The 21,139-nt window shown below is 35.9% G+C and overlaps 1 protein-coding gene across 3 annotated transcripts in view; it reads right to left on the bottom strand.

Moving 5' to 3' along the window:
- The window catches only part of LOC128986512 (cilia- and flagella-associated protein 206-like), a 43,256-nt gene extending 23,307 nt beyond the window's left edge, over positions 1 to 19,949 (bottom strand). The window contains exons 1-8 of one of the 3 annotated variants that reach the window (XM_054406917.1): positions 19,839 to 19,949; positions 18,296 to 18,434; positions 17,511 to 17,792; positions 12,431 to 12,563; positions 11,017 to 11,188; positions 9,607 to 9,795; positions 2,957 to 3,115; positions 2,216 to 2,459 (exon numbers count right to left, since the gene is read on the bottom strand). In XM_054406917.1, the coding sequence (XP_054262892.1) occupies positions 2,216 to 2,459; positions 2,957 to 3,115; positions 9,607 to 9,795; positions 11,017 to 11,188; positions 12,431 to 12,563; positions 17,511 to 17,572 (959 nt within the window). In that variant the 5' untranslated portion in view covers positions 17,573 to 17,792; positions 18,296 to 18,434; positions 19,839 to 19,949. Of the gene's footprint in view, positions 1 to 2,215; positions 2,460 to 2,956; positions 3,116 to 9,606; positions 9,796 to 11,016; positions 11,189 to 12,430; positions 12,564 to 13,359; positions 13,798 to 16,088; positions 16,951 to 17,510; positions 17,793 to 18,295; positions 18,435 to 19,838 lie in introns of those variants that run through there. The other 2 variants (XM_054406918.1, XM_054406919.1) reach the window with 2 other exon arrangements.
- Between the last annotated feature and the right edge of the window lie 1,190 nt (positions 19,950 to 21,139).

A 21,139-nucleotide genomic window follows, 5' to 3' on the forward strand; every position in this document is an offset into this window, starting at 1 on the left:
ATCTATTCAGCGTATTTACTCTAGTATTTATTATTTGTTAAAATTTCAATCCTATTTATATTGTTATTTAATTAACTCTTCTATATAGGCTATTGTTTTATCAATATTATTAGAATAATGACGTTTACTATACAATGTAAAAATGTTCAAAAACAATCAATAATATTATTATTATTATCAAGAAAGGATTGAAATTTTCTACAGTTACAGTGGCTACTATTTTTCACTAAAAACCAGCGAATATAACTGAACCCTGATTACAAGTTGTTACTAATTTTACTTATTACAGGAAATTATAAGGAAAAACTAGATACCACACACAGGTAAAGTTTTTATAGTTATAACTGAACTTCTATACTGGTTAGGGGAATGTATATAAAACCAATATTTCATACAAAAGTAATAATCTTGAGGATAATCAAAAGGCATATGAACCTGCTTGAAATAATTCAGTAGGCCTACATTAATTAGCTATGCGATACTACACTACATCATGCGGCCAGCTGCACGCCGCGCCGTGCCATAAAACTGAGATTTTGTCACGCTGTTCAACCCAAAATTTTAACAAAACTAAGCATGATAGAAAGAAAAGTGAAATACAAACAGTAAAGTATATTTTATTATCTACAACCTTCTCACAGATGAAACTTCTCTGACCAACAAAGAACAATTTTAGTAGACAACTACCTTTTTCACTTTACTTTTCAAAAAAATTTTCTAATGTGTTAATTTTAAAAATATTTTTATATTTAAATATTTTAATATTTATATCTACTAAACGGAATTTTAATTTTTAAAACTATAATTGGTATAAAGGGTTTATTCGCTAGCTCTGTACCAAATTTCAAAATTGAATCTCAATTGTAAGCGTGTAAAAATTCAGTATATTTCAACCGGGACCACTAAACCACCGTAATGGTGAGACAGCTGGACGTAGATGCTTGGCGTTGCCAATTCTCGCTTAAAGGCTCGCTTAGTTAAAGGCGGCCGTGCCATACTCAAGTGAGATATAACACTTTTAACAATCATGAGATTAACATTTTATGCTTTTTACAATTTCAACATAAAATATAAGGCCACCTTCTTACTAGGTCGCAGCCAGGGCGTCGCAGCCACCCATCAGCCACTAGATCTGTAAAATTGCATTGAGTCTTAGTGAGCCCTTCACACTAGGGGGTAGCAGCGATCCACCACGGTGGCAGCGACCCGGTTGCCAAAGAACTTCCTCACTGGTTGGTGGCTGCCACCGTGCTATTTCAAAGACTCAACTCATAGCAGGCCATTGTAATATACCTGGCCCCTTCACATAAGGTGGCTGCGACCTAGTTCTCAGGGATGCGCACGCAGCTTGTTTTGTCATCTGACTGCCTTCTCTGTACACCAGTCTGTCTGTTACTGATGTCCACATTAATTTTGTTTTATAGCTTGTTAATGTTAACGATATGGAAAAATAGCGCAATACATTTCTGGATAGTAGTGAAAGTTTGTTAATAACAGTAGGTAGTCCAACTGAATATGTTCATGTTAGTAAACCAAAATACCCCTGCCGCAGCAAACCTGCAGACTAAGCGAATTTCCATTTACCCGGCTGGATTTCTACTAAAATATTTCCTAAAAATTTTCAGATTTATTTCGTCTTTAAATAATATTAGTTTTAGTGAGTACTTAGGTTTGATGCTACAGGGAAGATATTGAGGTGGGGGATAATTGGAGTTCTACTGTATATGAATTTGAACGGATGGTGCTTTTGGCCTCTGGGGACCTCAAAAATAAAAAGTAAATCGGTCCCGGGTCTAGGTCTTACCATGAGACCTACGGTAATAGCTTATTCCCTGTATGGGAAATTCGTTAAAAGAAAGGAAAAGCATCCAGCGAGGAAAAATGCCAGAAACTTTATTCCATCTTGATGAATAAATCATACGACATGAAACCGAGTACTTTTCTTATTGAGAAGGCCGCAGCCACTTGGTTGCAACCACCATGTGTGAAGGGACAAGCTTTGCTACAACCCTGAAAAGGCGGCCTAACCTATGATAAGCAAGGATGTCTCCTAAAAATGGATAACTGTGCACCAATGGATTCTGCCAAGTCAACAATTGCAAATAGGCCTACCTGTAACAATTATATTTAGTTATACACAGGCCAATCTCAAAATTACTAAAAAAACTATCTGGTCTGAGTAAACTACAAACAAACCAAGTAAAAGTTGACTTACTTAAGATAAATCTGGTACTGCATTAAGTGTACAGCATTCTCTTTGAGCAGGATGAGGTCCTCCTCAGCAAGGGTAGGTGGGATGTTGACATTGACTTGAACTGTCTCTGAATCTTCCATCACCTTCTCCTGGTAGAGATGATTAAGCCAAGCAGTTATCTGGTCTATTTGTTCCTGGGTGTCTTGTATCCCTTGATTCAGCAGATCTCTTGTAGCCATTACTGCTTGCTGTAGAATACTTGGCACTAAAAAACACAAACCTTTAGGGGTTCCAGTTTTATTTATTTGTTTTATATTAGTTTATAACTGTTCAGTGTCAATGAGCAATGTCTAGACTGTGTGAAATGCGTCAACCTTATCTAGATGTAACTAATGTTTGGTGAGTCAGCGGCCCAGTTGTTAGATGGATGGACTATCAACCCCAATGGGATAGGTTTGTGTAATAGTGCCTACTATGTGGATGGGAAAATTCAAGGTAAACATAGGCCGACAAAAATAAAAAACAAACTGTAGTAAAATTATTCTAAAAAAACTTGTAAAAAATCCAGATAGGCTTGAATACGAAATGTAGTTTATATTTGAATTTGAGCTAACAAACATGTTTAATGCTGTTAGGCCTAACAAGCATTTGATAACTTGTGTGTAATTCCTTTAATATGGTTATTTGGTAAAACTACAATAGTAGTAGACTTAAATGAACTATTTACTATTTAGTACAATCAAATAGGTACTTAGTACATACTATCATCAATGCCTTCTCCACCCTTGTGTGAATCTCGATTGAAAAGTCTTATACCAGATACAATCTGCTTCAGTTCAATAATTTGTTTCATCTTGTCTTCATCTGACAGCATGATGAACCTATTCAGTTCTGATAGGGGGAAGACGCTATGGAGAGCAGCTGAAAAATACAGTCAACGATATATCAGAAAACTGACAGCAATTGGATGAAAATTTTTAAAAGAAATACCTTCAAATCATTTGACAGGGCCGAACTTACCTATGGGCGGAGGGGGCGAGCGCCCGGGGCCCCCGGGCCAAGGGGGGGCCCCGACAGGGGCCCCCTTTGCACAGCAGTTTTTATTAATAACCTCGAAAATTAATCAGACACTTACCAAATGGCCTTCTTTTGTAACAGCTTTATTTTTATTTTCGTTATCCTATATTTTGAGGTTATTGTTAGGTGCATTAAGGCATTACTAGAAACAAAATTCTTGATCCTAAGGGACTTTTCCTCAGAGTTGCACTCGGCCCCACGCTTAGGCCTGTTTTACACGAGCATATGTGCTAGGCTGTGACTGTGACGGACAAGTTTCAGTTTCAATGAAGCCGCTCGCCCGAACGTACGGCCGCAGCGAATGAGTTGAAGGGGGCAAATATACAATAAATATGAAAACTCTTGTCCCAACATAACGTAACTTGTAAAATTGTGTTGTGTTAAATGGAGATCAGTGAATCCATTTAAATCCATTTGAATCCATTGGGTTCAAATACTTTTAAAAATAAAAACATTGCTCCGTTTATGTTTTATTAAAAATGTTATTATTTTCTTTTACTTCTAAGTATATACCAATCAGGATTTTAAGGGGTAGTAGTATATTATCCGTTCAATTTTAAGGTTTTGTAAAATAGCAATTAATTAAGTTATGTGTCGAAATTTTGATATCCAATTTAGTCTTTGGAGTCAAAATCATACAGCGCCAGTAAGACTTTTTAAATCTAGACACTTTACAACAACTAGAGTCGTCTGATGTTAACAAAAAATTACATTTATTGGGAGTGGGCGAGCGTTGTCAACTGAAATCGTAAACAAGCGATAAGCAGAAGCAGCTGCAACAATAAATGATAATGAGGTAATATTAAGGGATCCTGTCTGTCTCACACACATAAAATGCCTTATTGCCTATCCAAAACAATTTAAATCACTTTACTCCCATAGTTTGTTCTTTGAGACTAGTGGTCACGTTATTTTTTAGTTTTGGTTGAAATTGTCTTACTTTTGTGTTATTTTATTGCAATTCTGTAAACTAACAGTACAAAAACACAGCTGAAGTGAGTAATGTTGTATGTTTGTGTTGTATTAATCGATATTGGATCCATTTAAACATCTTTCAGTTACTCATATAAATAGTTAGCTTGTAAGTGTTTATTAGACTTTTATTGCAAGATTTTGCTTGTCAATAAAAAACTCAAACTTGAAAGTCCTCAATGGTACTTTTCATGCTAGGACTTTAACATATTATAAAAACGAGAATGCCATAGGTACCAAAACCATTATAAAAATAAACATAAGTCATATTTTATATATATTTTATGGTTTTTTATGAAAAAAAACAAAAACTCTACAAACCAACAGTTGTGTTTTAGAGTTAATGAATCTTAATGTTAAAAAACCTAGTTCCAAGCCTATTTTAATTTTATTGGTGTTGATACGTAGGCTAATTGAAAACAGAAAATGTTATTTAAATAAGTTAATATACATTAAAACTATATACACATGAATGAGCAACGTTTACTACTTCAACAATTTAAAAGCACGCTATATGTCTCTAATACTCTAATGAGGTGGCTAAATCGTGGCAAAAAAACAAAAGATTTTAAAATTCAAATTGGTTTGATTTTTATTATTAGAAAAAGAGTTTTAATCCAAAATAAAATAATCACACCAATATTGTAGCAATATTGAAAAATCATACAAATCGACGGCAATAATCAATAATTTAAATACTTAATAAACAAAAATATATCAATACTTCTAATCCAAATATATTATGGTAGCCTACCATGCTACCATACCAAATATGCCGTCACTGGTACAGTAGAGTCCCGCAAACTCGGCACTCGATAACCCGGCAGTCCGGATAACTCGGCCATCTCCTGGCTCAGAAAATTATTGATTTTTTAGTCCGAGTTAAACATGGACTCAAGCCAAGTCGTTCGCGACATGAGTACAGTATAATATTTTGGATTAATGTTGGCTGGAATGGAGTGAGTAAGGCATGAATTTGAATGCGAACAAATGCCGTACTCAAGCAAACTCATTCTTGACGCATCACTACGGAACATCCCCGCGCAAGCAGACCGGCTAAAGGTCATTGTCCCTGTCGGGCGGGGCGTTCCTATGTCTCGCGTCACACTCCCACTCCACTACGTTATTGGTTGTCTAATCCCCCACTCCGCATCCCCCACGCCTGCCACCGGATGTGTGCGGCCCGCGGCCATTCCGTGTTCAGTCGATCAGTGACAGTGGTGGCGATGCGACGTGTGTTTTTTGTTCGGTAGTTTTTCATTTTAAAATGGCGACTTCAGCAAAAAGAAAACAAGTTAATGTATCTATGGAACAAAAGTTAAGTGCTTTAAAAAGACTGGACAAAGGAGAAAGTGTAAATGAAATTGCATTGAATCTTGGAGTTGGAAGAAGTACGATTGGTGGTTGGAAAAAGAAAAGAGCTGAAATTGAGTCTTGGTGTTTAAAGAGAATGTGTACTGAGTCGTTGAAAGAAAGGAAAAACATGAAGGAAAGCGAATTTCATGAGGTTAGTGAAGCTCTATATTTATGGTTTCGACAGCAAAGAGAAAAAGGGACACCGATATCAGGACCCATACTGCAGGAAAAAGCTATTCAATTGTATGAAAAAATAAAGAAAGAAGGAGAGGCAACATTTGTGGCTAGCATCGGCTGGCTAGACCGATGGAAAAAACGGTATGGAGTAAGGCAACTAGCAATATGTGGCGAAAAACTTTTTGGTAACGATGAAAGTGTTCTGAAATTTAAGGAAAACTTTCAAAAGCTTATTGAAAGTGAAGGACTGTCTGGTGAGCAAATTTACAACTGTGACGAGACAGGACTGAATTTTCGTATGTTACCTGAGAAGAGCTTAGCTTCAAAACAAGAGAAATCTGCTCCAGGGTACAAAAGAAGCAAAGAAAGAGTTACGATTATGGCCTGCAGCAACGCAACTGGTGAGCATAAGTTAAAGCTTTGTTTTATTGGAAAAGCTAAAAAGCCTCGTGCTTTCAAGAATATACAAAACTTAAATGAACTTCCAGTTTGGTACACAAACCAATCTAATGCCTGGATGGATGGAACAATTTTCAAAAATTGGTTTTACAATCAGTTCGTTCCGTCTGTAGAAACGTTTTTAAAATCAAAGAATCTTGAAAGGAAAGCCATTTTGATTCTGGACAACGCTTCCTCACACCCTGATGCTGAAGAGTTAGTTGATGGCAACATAAAAACGATGTTTTTACCACCAAATGTGACTGCACTATGTCAGCCTATGGACCAAGGTGTTCTAGCCGCAATGAAAAAAAGATATCGGCGCAAACTTCTATCAACTCTAGTGACGGCGATTGACGAAGGCCAAGAACTAGTGAATAGGCTTAAAAAGGTTGATTTGCTGGATGTTATTGGATGGGTTGCTGAGTCTTGGGATGAGTTAGAGCCAATAACATTAGTGCGATCCTGGAAAAAACTTCTGGATCATTCAGGAAATTCGTTTACTGATGTCCCAAAGGAGGAAGATTCTGCTTTAGTTGATCTATTAAAGAAGATTCCCGGCTGTGAAAACTTCAGTGATGGGGATGTACAGGAATGGATGGACCAAGATGCCACGGAGAATGCTCTTTCCGATGACGAAATTGTCACCATGGTGAAAGAAAAGGAACAGCCTGAAGAAAGCGAATCAGAAGACAAAGACGCATGTGACACTCAAGAAGTACAAAAAATGAGCCACAGTGAAGGATTAAAAGCTGTTGATGGGGCCTTACGATATTTTGAGGAGCAAGGAGCTTCACCAATGGACATATTGTGTCTTTGCCGCCTTCGAGATATAGCAGCAAAGCGCAGAGTTCAGTGTGAGAAACAAATGAGCATTAAAAACTTTTTCTGCAAAAAATGAATTAGGTTTTTATTTGAACTGTACTGAGTTTTCCTGGCGTGTACTGTACTTATTTATCTTGTCTATAAAAGTACGTAATATATACTGTACAATATGTATAGGCCTACAGAATACATTCTTTTTATTTCTTATGACTTAATACTGTAATATAAATACTGTAAAAATAAAAAACGGCGGTTAAAACGCTTAAAAATTGTATTGTTCTTATTTTTAACCCTAGTTCCCGATAACCCGGCATTTCACAAACTCGGCACCCTTACAGTCCACATTACGCCGGGTTTGCGGGACTCTACTGTACTACAAAGCAATTTGAAACATTTTGTCAGGGTCTGTTTAAATAGTGAATGCAAAAGATTAGGTTTCAAACATTTTTATTTTTTGTGTATAAAATTAAAAGATGCTGTATATAAAAATATGTTAAAATAGTTATATTTTAAGAACGATTTTCGATATAGAACTTATTGCTTATTTGGCCTTAAATTGCTCTATTTGAAGCCTAAATTTAGAAGTTTTCCCCCCAAATTCCCCCAGAGGACCCCCCCCCAAACTGAAATCCTAGGGCCCCATTGGAAAATTTGCCTGGGGCCCCTGAAGTCCTAAGTCCGGCCCTGTCATTTGACCACTTACTAGCAACTACTGGCTCTTTTATAGTTATAGATTGGACCATTAAACCTTGTCTCTAGACTAGTAAGAATAAATTATTTTGATTCTTGACCATGGTGGAAGGGTGGGGGAGCTATTATTGGCATGATAAGAATAGGAAATACAAAAGTTGTTAATAAATTACATTTAAATTTAGTTTGGTTTTCAACAGACACTTGCCCCAAGAGTATTTTACTAGTCCACAAGCAAGTTATTTCACTTATCAATACAAGTTTGTCCAAATTAATATAATAGCATGCGCTAAGTTATTTTTTAAATGTTAGATCCGTATAATACCCCGACTAAAAGTCAAGATACAATAACAATATACAAATACATATACATAAACACTATACAATAGATTAAAGTCAAGATAGTATATACCACATACTATGTATTATCAGCACTTGTGGAAGGGGCCCTACACTATACATTTTAAAGGAACATACTCTATTGAATTATGGACCTTAGTAACTATTTATATGATCAAAAGCTAATAAATATGATTGATTAATATACAGACTGTCCCAAAAGTCCCGGACCGGTTTAATATTTTCTAAACGACAACAGATAAATCAATAAGATTTGGTACATCAACACCACACCTAAAAATCTACTTTTTTAAGGAAATGTCAATTTTCTGTCACATCATGGGGACGTCCCGTAAGGAGTCAGAAGGAAATTTTAAATAGAAGCATAGGTTGATATGCACATCAAATTAAAGACCTTTACTAGCAGAATATAATGCCGCAAATTTGAACTCAAACGGATAACTGAATAAAAAATGGCAGCCGTTCAAAGATTTCTTGAATCTGCCATTTTGAATCTTTGAACGACTGCCATTTTTTACTCAGGCGTTCTTTTGAGCTTGAATTTACGACATTGTAATCTACTAGTGAATACCTTTAATTTGATGTGCATATCGACCTATGCTTACGTTAACAATTTTTTACGATTCCTAGGGCTGTGCCCCCCGAGGAGTAAGCGTATAATAGCAATGTAAATTAAAAGAATCTTTGAACCAATGTCATTCTTGACTCGGTTGTCCGTTTGAGTTCAAATTTGCGGCATTGTATTCTGCTAGTAAAGACCTTTAATTTGATGTACATGTCAACCTATGCTTCTGTTTAAGATTTCCTTCTGACTCCTTGCGGGACGTCCCCATGATGTGACAGCAAATTGATATTTCCTTAAAAAAGTAGATTTTTTGGCGTGGTGTTAATGTACCAAATCTTATTGATTTATCTGTTCTCGTTTAGAAAATACTAAACCGGTCCGGGACTTTTGGGACATTCTGTATATAAATTGGAACAATGCAAAAACAAGTACAAAACTAGCGCTGGAAAGCTAATATTTCTATGAATATTTTTTTTATTGGTCTCTTTGAATATTTTTTATATACAGGGTGTCTCAGACCACCCGGCCGGCTTCTATAGCTCCAATATGCAAGCAAATAGAAACCTAATTGCAACTGGAACCCGCTATTTTGACCCCAATGAATTAAGCTAAATTATTTTTAAACCCAAAAAAGCACGCCAAAGGGCAGATTTTCAAAACTTTATTAGAGATATGGAATTGAAAAATAACTAAGAAATTTGCAATTATGTTCTTTCCTTTATTAATCTTTCTACCGTCCAACAATTTTTTTTTACCTAATTAGTAATTAGTTTAATCCAGACCTAGACATTTACATTTACAACAGCAAAAACTCTAATAAAACATTAAAATACACTAATTTCCTACAGCTCTTCAACCAGTTGCAATTAGGTTTCTATTTGCTTTCATATTGGAGCTAGAGAAGCCGGCCGGGTGGTCTGGGACACCCTGTATAAATAAAGTCTCCACGTACCAGTTGCCTCCTTGAGTACAGATGTAGCCGATGGGTTGCCCAGGCCAGACAAGAGTGTTATAGCAATGACTAACTTGCGGTAAAGATTCTTCAAGTCATCCCCTGTTACCAGTCCTGTATCCTTGATCTCAGCAATGAGAGGCTCAGTCCGACTCAGAACATTGTGTCTGTGATCCACTACAATCTCGTCTGGAAATAGACTGAATACAGTACAAATTATACTGGTTCATTGATTTAAATTAAGCTCAAATGACTGATGATGTTGTAAGGGCGGCTGGCTTATCAATACTCTGTACCATTATAAAACAAAACATTGTAAACAACTCATAGTAACAATAAGAATATTGGTCTGGCTAGTAACCAGTTTTCTATGGTTATAAAGAGTGATTTTCCAGCTTTAGCTAGGTTTGTTTAGTTATGTTTTAGATACTTTCTCACCTGAGGACGGGATCAGATTCCAGGACCCAAAAGTCGTGAAAACTTGTTTTTGCCATACACGTAATAATAAAAAAATGTATAATCCCTCAAATCCTTCCCCACCGTCAGCAAAAATTAACTTTAGACAATGAATTTTACACAACTATATCAGAGTTTTCTTCTCGCTATCTAACAATTGGTATTTTAAATAATACAGTATGACTTCAATGACTCGAACCTTGACTCCAATTCCTTGAATGAAGCACTTAAATTTTGTTTGTCTTACAAACAGAATAGATGTTTGATCTTTTCTTTTTAATCCAGTGGCATTGAGGATTCAAATATGTAGCTCTCTAAAGTTACTTTTGAGACTCTTTGTAATTAATTAATTAGGCAAAAGGAAAAGGTTAATATGATGATTTATATATGAAAAGGTAATTTACTTGGAGGTTGCCACCCTACTAGTTTTATAACCGTGGATTTCCACTTTATTGGTTCACCTCTCGCCACACTTTTTTAAAATTGTGAATGTAGATAGCTATCATTTTATTAATATTTAACACCACAGCTAGAAGTTAAAATAACATAATGTTTTGCAAGTGCGAGAATCCAGACCCAAGTATATCCAAACGTAGTTAAATTTTCACCTAAAAAACGTTATTAAAATACTTTTTTAAATATTCCGATTTTTTACATCCTAAGTTTTAAGTTAAGAATGTTAGCTGATGCTAAATTAAGAATATCTCCAACTGTTAACAAACAAAAGATTTGCAACTTGCCAGTTGCTATGTGCAAGAACTGACCCTGTAGGGAAAATTAGGTTTATTTTATTTTATTTTTTTGTGACCGATCTCACTTGCTCCCGCATAAGGGTACCAACGTGTATATTAGAACAACTGTACTAGGATATTTGGTTACTTTCCAAACATTAAACAGTTCAGATAACCATCGTAGCTTTTGTTGAAAAACATAAACGATCCATAGAAAGCGTACCTCTGGTTGTATAATTAGAACTGAAGTAAACCTGCATCTCTATGGTACGAGAGGAAGAACCAACTCTGTCAGTCATCTTGGCCACACATGTTGCCACCAACTGCTGGATCTGCGGCCGGGTCATCATATCTGAGCCAAAGTCATATTCGGGATTTTGAATAGTAATCTTCATCTGAAATACAAATTTTAATTTCCCATAATATTGGGGGTACTAAATTTCTAAAATAGGAAAGGAGATGATTTAATATGCTTTTACTAACAACTTGCATACACCTTTAGTTATTTTATAAGTTACAAATCCTTGTTTAAAGAAACCAGGCTTTGTAAGAAAACCAGTAAGCCAGCATTTGATAAAGCGATAAAGCTGACAACTCCAGAAGGCCTGGTAAAATCACTTGCACGAAGATTGTTTAACATGCCATAAAGAATGTGAAGATGGTGTTTAAACCCATGATAATATCTTAGGCTATTATATATAAAGCAACATATATGAGAATTATCTAAGAATATTTAAACTGACAACCGAAACAGGATTCTAACACTGAAATAATTAATAAATAAATGAGGTTTAAAAATGAGTAGCTTCCAAATAGTATAAAATAAACACTCATCCAGTAGCTTATATCATAGACAAAAATAGTTAAATATAGACCGACAGCAGTGCTGCGGTTATCATAAGTTTTGGCGTCTACCACTAGGAGTGCCGTGTAGTTACGGCGCACATCGCTGCAGTCTGCTGGTAGCATACGGCAAAGAGTAGGACGACGGCAGCGAATCGAACACTGAGCACTCTAGCGGGACATCGGGGAACCTTTCTTTGACAGTCTAATTTATTCTATTTGTCTATGCTTATATTTATCAAACATAAAAAAAGCTTCTTGACAGCAAAAGAATAGAGTGAACAGAATAACTACACATAATCCAGACCTAGACGTGTACATTTACAACAGCAAACTTGTGATGACAAGTAGACCTTCATTGTAAATTTTGAAGCTCGTTTTTCGTGTTTGCTAGTGATACTGATCCACTAGTGTTGAAATTAAAAAAAATATAATTAGTAAGGTTAATTTCATAATGTGTGCTTTCGTCTTTGGTTAGGCCTATATAAACTAGAGGATGAGTTAGTCTATTGTTAATGATTGGTATGTTTTATTTGTCTAAAGGAGGTTTTAAATTATTGAAATTACAAGAAAAAAATTTTAAACAAAACACGACACCTAGTACACCGGACGGAACTAACAATAAAATTGTCTTCAGCTATTAAGTGAGTAGCCTACCTATGTTAAATCTATCTATAGTCATAGCTATATAAAGCTATTGGTAAATTACTTCAAAGTAGTTGAATATACTTTGGGTTATCGTTCTCAACTTATCATATTTAAAAATAGCATCATACTATAAAATGTTGACTTACAATTCTTAAAGCACATGCTGAACTGATGGTCTGGCCTTTAGCTGCACATTTTGTTACAATGTCCTTGGCTATATTCTTCAAAACATTCTTGGTTTCAATAAGACGATTCATTTTTAACAGTTCGGCGACAAAACTGTTGAATTAAATAATGATTAAAGACAGCACATTAGCCTAATAATAGGAGTTGGGAAAACCATTTAATTTTAGATGGTAAAACAGTACCATCAAAACGTCCTAAAAAGCTAACTGGCTGATTCATCATTTCACTTTCTTCTTTTACTTTGAGGCAATCCAGATTTTCAAATCAAAAACACACTAAGAACGTCACAGTCAAGCAATAATGAGACATAGTCTTAGTCAGTAAGAACAAGCATCTCACTCCATTCTGTACCCATCCTTCACTCAGCTTTGGGTTAAAATACTAAAAGTTGGTTTTAAAAACTAAAAGAGATAATTCAGATATGTAAAACGTTGTTGAAAGCACTCAAGAGCTTTGTATGCTAATTTGTCTATATGCTCTAGCCCCACCATAGCCCCCTTGTTCCTCTTATGAATGAGAAGCAGAAAATGTACTTGCCTCGTTAGCTGGGGAAAGTTTATACCCTCGGTAGGAAAATTATTAAATTTTGTTTACATGGAATATTCAATAGGAATCTGGGTTAATATAATTAGGTATTGTTTATCTTTGCTGCACTTGAGAAATTATTTTTTTTGAAGAATAATCACTTAATCCATAAAACTAAATAAACTATACCTATAACACAATGAAAACAAGATAAAAAATTTTAAAAATTGATAAAAATTGTTATCAGTTAGGCCTACAAACTTTGAAGTTTTGTGCAAGTTATAAAAGTAGGCTATAATAAAACTAGGTAAATTATATCTTTAGCAAACTACAGAGAATGTGTTTTAGTGCTACCAGTACTTACTCTTAATTTCTTCTAGAAATAAGTAAGATATATAGAAGAGGCCCCCACAACCCACACAGCTTGTGATAACTTGGCACCTCAGGTTAAATCAATAATACCATAGCTACAACACAGCATGTATACAGTAAAGATTCACTTCACATTCCAATCATAAATAAAGCCAATGGTATAAAGCCAGGTAATGGTACATTTATAACCTAATATCCGGTTGAAATTACCTACTGATTGATTGTGCCAAACATGTAAAACATGGATCAGCCTAACCTAATTAGTTTTGTCAAACATAACTAGTAATGTTTTTAAAGAGCTATTAATACATTTTTTAGATCAGATGTTTAGAAAAAGTAAAGATGTAGTAAAGATGATTTGGAAATTAGCTATATTTTTATAGAGTTTATACTATAACTTTTGTTAGGCTATAAGAAACTGTCAGAAAACTGTAATTTTGGGGGCAAACATGACGTGTATATGGCCAAAATCAAATTTAATTAACGTTTAACTTTAATCAAAAATAAAAAAAAGTTTAAGGCCAGCCATTTACTATGATTAAAACAATAATATTGTCAATAGACAATAGCCAATAGACAATGTTATTTTTTACATATTCGTGGGAGAATAGTACATGCGTCAAAACAAAAGATTTTAGATTGTCAAAGTTATAGAATTCTCAAGATTTTTTTTATATAGTTATGTAATATGTGATAACACAAAGTTAACATTTTGATGATGTCCAGAGAGAGCTCTCGTAGGCGGCGGTGCTGTGTCAGGTGTTCAGGAATTCTGATTCTGAGTAGTAGGGTCTTTCTTGGCGCCATTCCGTTAGCTGGTTCTTGAAACGTTGGGGTGGCTGGCTTCTTAGATGGTCGGGTAGGTGGTTGATGAAGAGCGCTCCTTTGTATGAAGGTTTCTTCTCGAAAAACGTTAGGCGGTGTAGTGGAAGGGTGAAATTTGTGGCATGTCTTGTGTTGTATGTATGTAGTTCATGATGTCTTAACTGTTGTGAGGTGACTGCATGCAACCCGAGTTTGAACCGATCTGATTTGGCCTGAGGCCCTTCGTAACATTTTTAGTGCGTTCAAGATCGGGTTTCCTTTTCCTGGCCTTTCTTCACGTATCCAGCAACTCCTCCTCTGATGTGGTCTTTTCTTATGAATCCCCCAATAAGTGAGTAGCCCTCAATGCAGGTTGTAGCAAGGTTTTCCTTTCATAGTCCATGTTCAGTTATTTTTAACAGGTCCGGGTTTTCATTGTAGAGGAAATGGTTAAGTCTATTTAGTTTATTAGTTAGCCACTTTATATTTTGATGAGCTATTTTTATGGTGTTTTGGTTGCTAAGCGTTTGGTGTTCCTGAGAGCTGAGTTCCAGAGTGTCTGGGTTTTTTATTCTATGTTCAGCTTGTGTCTCTTTTTGGGAGTAGTGCTTCGGACAAAAAAATGGTGTTGCGGTGTTTTCTGCTCAGGATGTAGGTTTGTTTGTATTTTATGTTCATCAATGGTGTTAAAAAAAAAAAAAATTACGATTATAACATAGGTGACCTGTTTTAGCAGGTAAAGATTGATGCTTGTAAAAATTTCAGTGGTAAATATTTACATTACAGACATATGACATGTGGGATTATTACCGGTAAGTAATTTCAATTCAAACGCTTAAGGGAAATTTTTGCTCACTGATGAGGTGTATGGATACTGGAAGATGGGGGGATAGAGGGAAGCGGCAGCCCTATTTTTTTATTGTATTTAGTGGTTTGTGGTAAAATCCACTTCCTTAATTTCAAAGCTTGGATATCAGCATTGTATCCACAGGCACCAAGAATGAATACCTGGATTCTTGTTCCATGCCACTGAAGACTCACTGGCCCTCTACCCTATGGCCACGGTTGTACTTCCTTGAACAAAACTTGGCCTCTTTGATTTTTACAACCATGCTGGGCCCACCGAGGTTGCTTCAAGCACTATAGTAATACCAGAAACAAAAGAACCCTGGGCCGTTTCGAGCCTCGCAGGTTTGAATGGTACTCCACACCTACCTGCGCGAACCATGTGATCTTTTCGTTTCTGCGCTGGTTGTTTTGTTCTTGGGATGTCTATAGTTGGCCTGGTTCACAAGGACTTCTCAATGTAACGAGAACCAATCTGTTTTGGTGTGGTCAGCAGCCCCGCAGTTTTTCGTGATGTAGGCTAGCTGTCACAGGGATTCAGCCACAGATAGGAGGCAACTAGTTCCATGATAGTCCTCGGCGAAATAAGAGTCTTGGCGAGGAACGTGTACTTCAACGCCGTAACGCTTCCAGCTGCAACTTGTAGGCCTCTTTTGCTTGAAGAGTTGAATGCTCACGCGGTCGCACTGGAAAGCAACATTTCCCGGTTGAGCAAAATTCCAGCCCACATTTCTCGCACCTTATCGGACATTGCTGAGAACATCATGCTGTACAAAGAGATCCAGCATCTCACCTTCGCTTTTTCTTACAATTTCGAAGTGACCCAGTCAACTCCATACTTTGTTCATTGAACCTACAAAAGGTCGATATACGAAAGATTAACATGGCAATGACTAGAGATGTAAAATACCAGGGTATTTGTAACTGCGGGTAAATACCCATTTTTCATACACCCGGGTATGGTATTATATGATTATTCAGCTACAAGCCATACACAAGTTTTTTTTTTTTTAGTTCACCATAAGTTACATCTCAAAATATAGGCCTAGCTCCTAACAAACAAATACCTACCCTTCATTTTTACCATCTTAAAAGAAAGGATCCACACTGTGGTGGACGGTGAGGAGCGAGCTGGTCTAGTGATAGAGTAAGGGATTCCAGTCTCAGGGGAAGTACAATATACAATTAAGTCCCTGAAAAATGACAAAGCTCCTGGAAGAGATTAAATAACAGCAGAGATATATTAAAGAGAGTAGGAAACATAATAGCAGAAAAGCTGTATAATTTAATTTCAAAAATATGGGAACAAGAAGAAATGCCAATGGAGTGGCAGGAAGCAGTCATTATCCCTATTCATAAAAAGGGTGAGAAAGAAGTTTGTGATAACTATAGGGGAATCTCACTGCTTAGTATCCCATACAAAGTTATCTCAAAAATTATTTTAAAGCGTCTAGAACAATACTCGTAACACGAGTTGATAGGTGAGCATCAAGCGGGGTTTAGGGGAAGAGTAGATCGACAACTGACCAAATATTTATCTTAAAAGAAATAGTAGCCAATTATTGGGAGTTCAATAAAGAATTTTATGCCTTAGGCCTATTTATTGACTTTCAAAGGCTTACGACAGCATAAGAAGGGACAAATTATGGGCACAGCTAAGAAAATTCGGCTTACCGAATAAAATTATAGCCTTAATTAAAATGAGTATTTCAGGATCTAAGTGTTCAGTTAGAATTGATGGCCACAACTGCAACCCCTTTGAAGTAAACTCTGGTGTCAGACAAGGAGATGGGCTATCACCGATCCTATTTAATTTTGCCATTGAAGAAACTCTACAGAAGGTAGCAGAGAAGAACATAGGAGTGAAAATAGGAACCAAAATAAACATCTTAGCCTTTGCAGATGATGTGGTTATAATCACATAAAAAGTAGTATTTAAAAAAGTATTTATGAAAGAAACAGAAAAAGTAGGCCAAAAACAAACGATTCAAAAAACTAAGTACATGCACTTTTCAAGAAACCTGGATAATACTGAAGAACCAATAGAAATTGATGGCCATACATTTGAACAAGTCAATCTACGGTCTAGATCAAACAAATACAAAACTGTCATACAAAAATTCTCTAATATGAAAGATAAATCCATCTAGTACAGTATAAAATTTAGTATATATTAGACTTGTATAGTATGTGTCCTTGAACACAATCAATTGAGTAAATTTTTTATTATTGTTTAATTGATTATAATTTATCCACAAGTTAAATTACCAGTAGATTGTGACAAGGTTTGCAGATTTGATGATGGAACTTAATTTGAATAGCCTACGATTGACAAAAAATTGAAAGCTTAAATTTTTCTATGGCAATATTAGAAAAAATTTAAAGGGGAATTTCTTTACTAAAAACTTAATTCATGTTTAAAGTTGATTTTGGGTTTTTTTACAGTCACTCCTGGATGTTTTATATTAATGTTTAGGTAATGTGTTAACTTACTGTTCATTTTGCCTTTGGTCCTCAGCACGTCCTCCTTCTCTCTCTTCCTCTCTGATGTGCATTCCGCTCCGCCCTTCTCTCTTCTTGTCTTCCCCTCTGTACTATGCGCTCCGCCCTTCTTTCTAGCTCTCTATTCTCATGTATTTCGCGCCCTCCTCTGCGCCGCTCTCTTCTAGGCCCTCCTCTCGCACCTCCTCTTCCTACTTCTCCCAGGCGTCTACCTAACATCCTCCAGTTTGGGGAGGATGTTGATGACGCACATCTCGTTGTATTGAAATTGCTCTAACGAGTAATTGCAATAAATTAAAATATATACAATATATGCGATAAATATCTTAATTAGTTATTTTTATTACGTGTATGAATATAAAAGTTTTACTTTGATAAAGGTATTTACTTTTTATGTTTACATATTTAACACAGTAGGGGAGAATGTAGGCCTAAACGTTTTTTAGCGCACAAGTGTTCTCCGAATGAGGCTTAATATATTTGAACTTATCTAAAAGTAAAATTGTTTCATGTGTTCTGTGGAAATATTGTGGCATTATTCAAAATTATGAGAAATACAGGATGTTGTGATTATTCAAACCAACAGTTGGTGAAATAATACAAATACTATCCTCATGTTACGGAAGTAATAAGACTATGGTGTTATTGCTGTTATTATGTTGCAATTTACACACAGTTATTCTGGTTATTAGTTTATGGCCAACACGTTACAACTGTCCCTACTCACAAATTGTAAATGAGTTTGACGTTTCATTTATATCTTTCCTGCAACTTACCAAGCATTCCTACGAGTAGGAATGTATTTGCCCATGGTAGGCTTTCGGAAAGTCGATTGGCTATTGAAGCTCGCCGAAGAGCCTCCTCGGACACAACATATGTTGAGGCAGCCGCCATGTTAAGTTTACGATTAGGCATCTGTGAAAATAATATTTTCAAAACTTAGTCTTCAATTTAAGTGCATATGTTATTTCTTTGCTGAAAAGTTTTTACATTTATGAAGTAGGCCTGGGCCAACTAATGTAACTTTAGCTCTAACAGGGACAGCTAGAGAGGGTTTTCCAGGCCTACCTAAGATTTTGATGGATACCGGTATTTCAAAATGATAAATAAATGAACAAATGTAAGTTAATTATAAGTAGGTAAATAAAAGAAAAACAGTAGGCTACAAGTAATTAATTTTTAATTAAAATTTTCCAAATTCCTCCCTTTTGCAGGGAAGGCTCTCAAACCTCTCGTACCCTGCTGGTCAAACTACTTCTTGATCCTTGTCAGCCCTAAGTACCCAATGTCAATGGCAGCACTTCGTTAAGTTATGATGTTCATACCGTCGTGTCCGTTAAAGTGTCCTCTATCTGTTGACATCATCGGTAATATGGATCGCGGACGTATTTTGCCGCAAAACGGCCAGCAATAGATTTTAGCGGGCGCGCGCACAACTTATTGCTGATTTTACCCCACCTAACTTACTCCCCAGGTACATAATGTTGATACTGTCGTGTCCGTTAAAGTGTCCTCTATCTGTTGGCATCATTGGTAAAAGCATAGACTAAGCAACACAAGTAGACTCCTCATCCCATTGTAAATTTTGAAGCTTGTTTTTTGCGTCTAGTTCATGTCCGTCCACACTGATCGCTAGTGTAGACAACATTTTGTTTCTATTATTTTAGGGCTATTTTCATGATTTGTGCTTTACTATTTGGTTATATAACTAGGAGACCAGTTATTGCTTATGATTATATCGTTTTATTAGGTTAAACAAGGTTTTAAATGACTGCAATAACAAGAAACAAATTGTAAACAAAACATAACCTCTATAGTTGGACGTACAGAACTAACAATAAAATTGGCTTCAGCTGTTCCATTAGGATGACTAATCTACTAAGGGAGTATGTTTTATCTATGGTAAAAGTAATATGGATCGCGGACGTATTTTCTCCAAAACGGCCAGCAATATATTTGTTATGGCGCGTGCACTACTTATTGCCGAGTTATTGCCAGGTTCACACAAGTCAAAAGTATTTTTGGCAGAACTAGTTTAGTTAGCCTAATAATAAGTTAGTACACAGAAAATTAAGGTACAGAGGAGACATGTAGCCTACTGTTAATAGTACCTACCTCCCTATGTACTATTCCCTATGTACCTCCCTTGTTAGTTTGCATAGGCTAAGCATGAGCGAAATCCCAGTCTAAATTTATCAAAATTTGTTAAAGCAATTAGCATACGTTCAGATGTTGCATAGCCTACAAACAAAATATTCATTATGGTTGGATAAATATAGGATCAAAGTTTAGTAACTCAAATTAGAGTAGGTAACTTACTATAATATAATGAAGTAGGCCTAATTATGATGATTATTCTTATTCGTTCTTCTGCATAAACGGGGAAAGGGACGGACAAAGTAGAGCATAACCTATCCTATCCACGTCCACTACACACCACACACCACACAAACACAACACAACAAAAAAACAAAACAACGAAACCCAAACAACAGGAACTCGAGAACACCTCAGCTGTCAAAGTAAAAAATATCACAAATTTGATGCTTTTTTCGGTTAAAACTGGAGCAGATCTGTTATTTATGCATGAAGCCCGTTCTTCGTTCTTTCATACTACTGTAGTATACTTACTTACTTACTTCATACATACTTCATACTTACTTCATACTTCATACTTTTCTCTTCATCGTTGACCAGTATAACTGGATAGATGGCGTCAATACTATTACTAAACAAAACATATATTTACAGCAAAAAAAAACTTGAGAAATTAAATTCTTAGATCTTGATTTAAATTTGGCGGCAGGTCACTTCATTTTATTGAGGAGTAGTCGGCTTCTAGATACTCATTAAGTGTGTAGAAGGGATTGTTTTTAAGCCAAGTCCCAATTTTATTTTCAAACGTCCTTGGTTCTAGTTCTTTGACGGCAGCCGGGAGTATGGATCATGGTGAAAGGAAAAAGGCGTTTCCTTCCACTAATAACGAGTATGGATTTAATGATGGATTTAATGAGTATGGATTTAATATACAATCAACCTTCAAATCTCAATATTGTAAAATCTGCACTGTACCTGCTGACAGAGTATATTTTTCTCTATTTAACAGCCATGTGACCCATGAAACTCAGTTCTGAGGACATGCCTCTGTCTCTGTCAGCAGTCGGGTGCTTCGATTGCATAATCTTTATTCATGGTATGAAAAATACAGTTCAATAATTAATTATATAAATACCTTTGACTGTATCTTTAGCAGTGTGCCACTTTTGCCACATGCAATAAATTCAAAAAAATTACTACATCCTTGGCAATGTGCCATTTTTGGCACGCCCAAGAAAATTCGGTGGCTCTCTGCATCTTTGGTAATGTGCCATTTCTGGCACGCACTCAAATTTTCGTGGTTCCCTGGATCTTTGACAATGTGCCATTTTTGTCACACTCAAATTGTTTGGGTTATAAAACTCTAATTATTAATATTCAAGCTAATACCTGGAATATGTTTTCTCATCTTTAATCTGTGAAAATCACTTGGATATATAAAAACAGCCTTTAAATAATGAAATAAGAAATAATTTACTAACCTTCCACTCGTAGCCTCCACGTTTCCTTTTCGACAAGTTGGT

The sequence above is a fragment of the Macrosteles quadrilineatus genome, unplaced genomic scaffold, assembly GCF_028750875.1.
Source record: "Macrosteles quadrilineatus isolate MER2022 unplaced genomic scaffold, UCM_ALF_1.0 Scaffold_2__2_contigs__length_208266976, whole genome shotgun sequence".
In the NCBI taxonomy this organism is placed as follows: Eukaryota; Metazoa; Arthropoda; class Insecta; order Hemiptera; family Cicadellidae; genus Macrosteles; species Macrosteles quadrilineatus.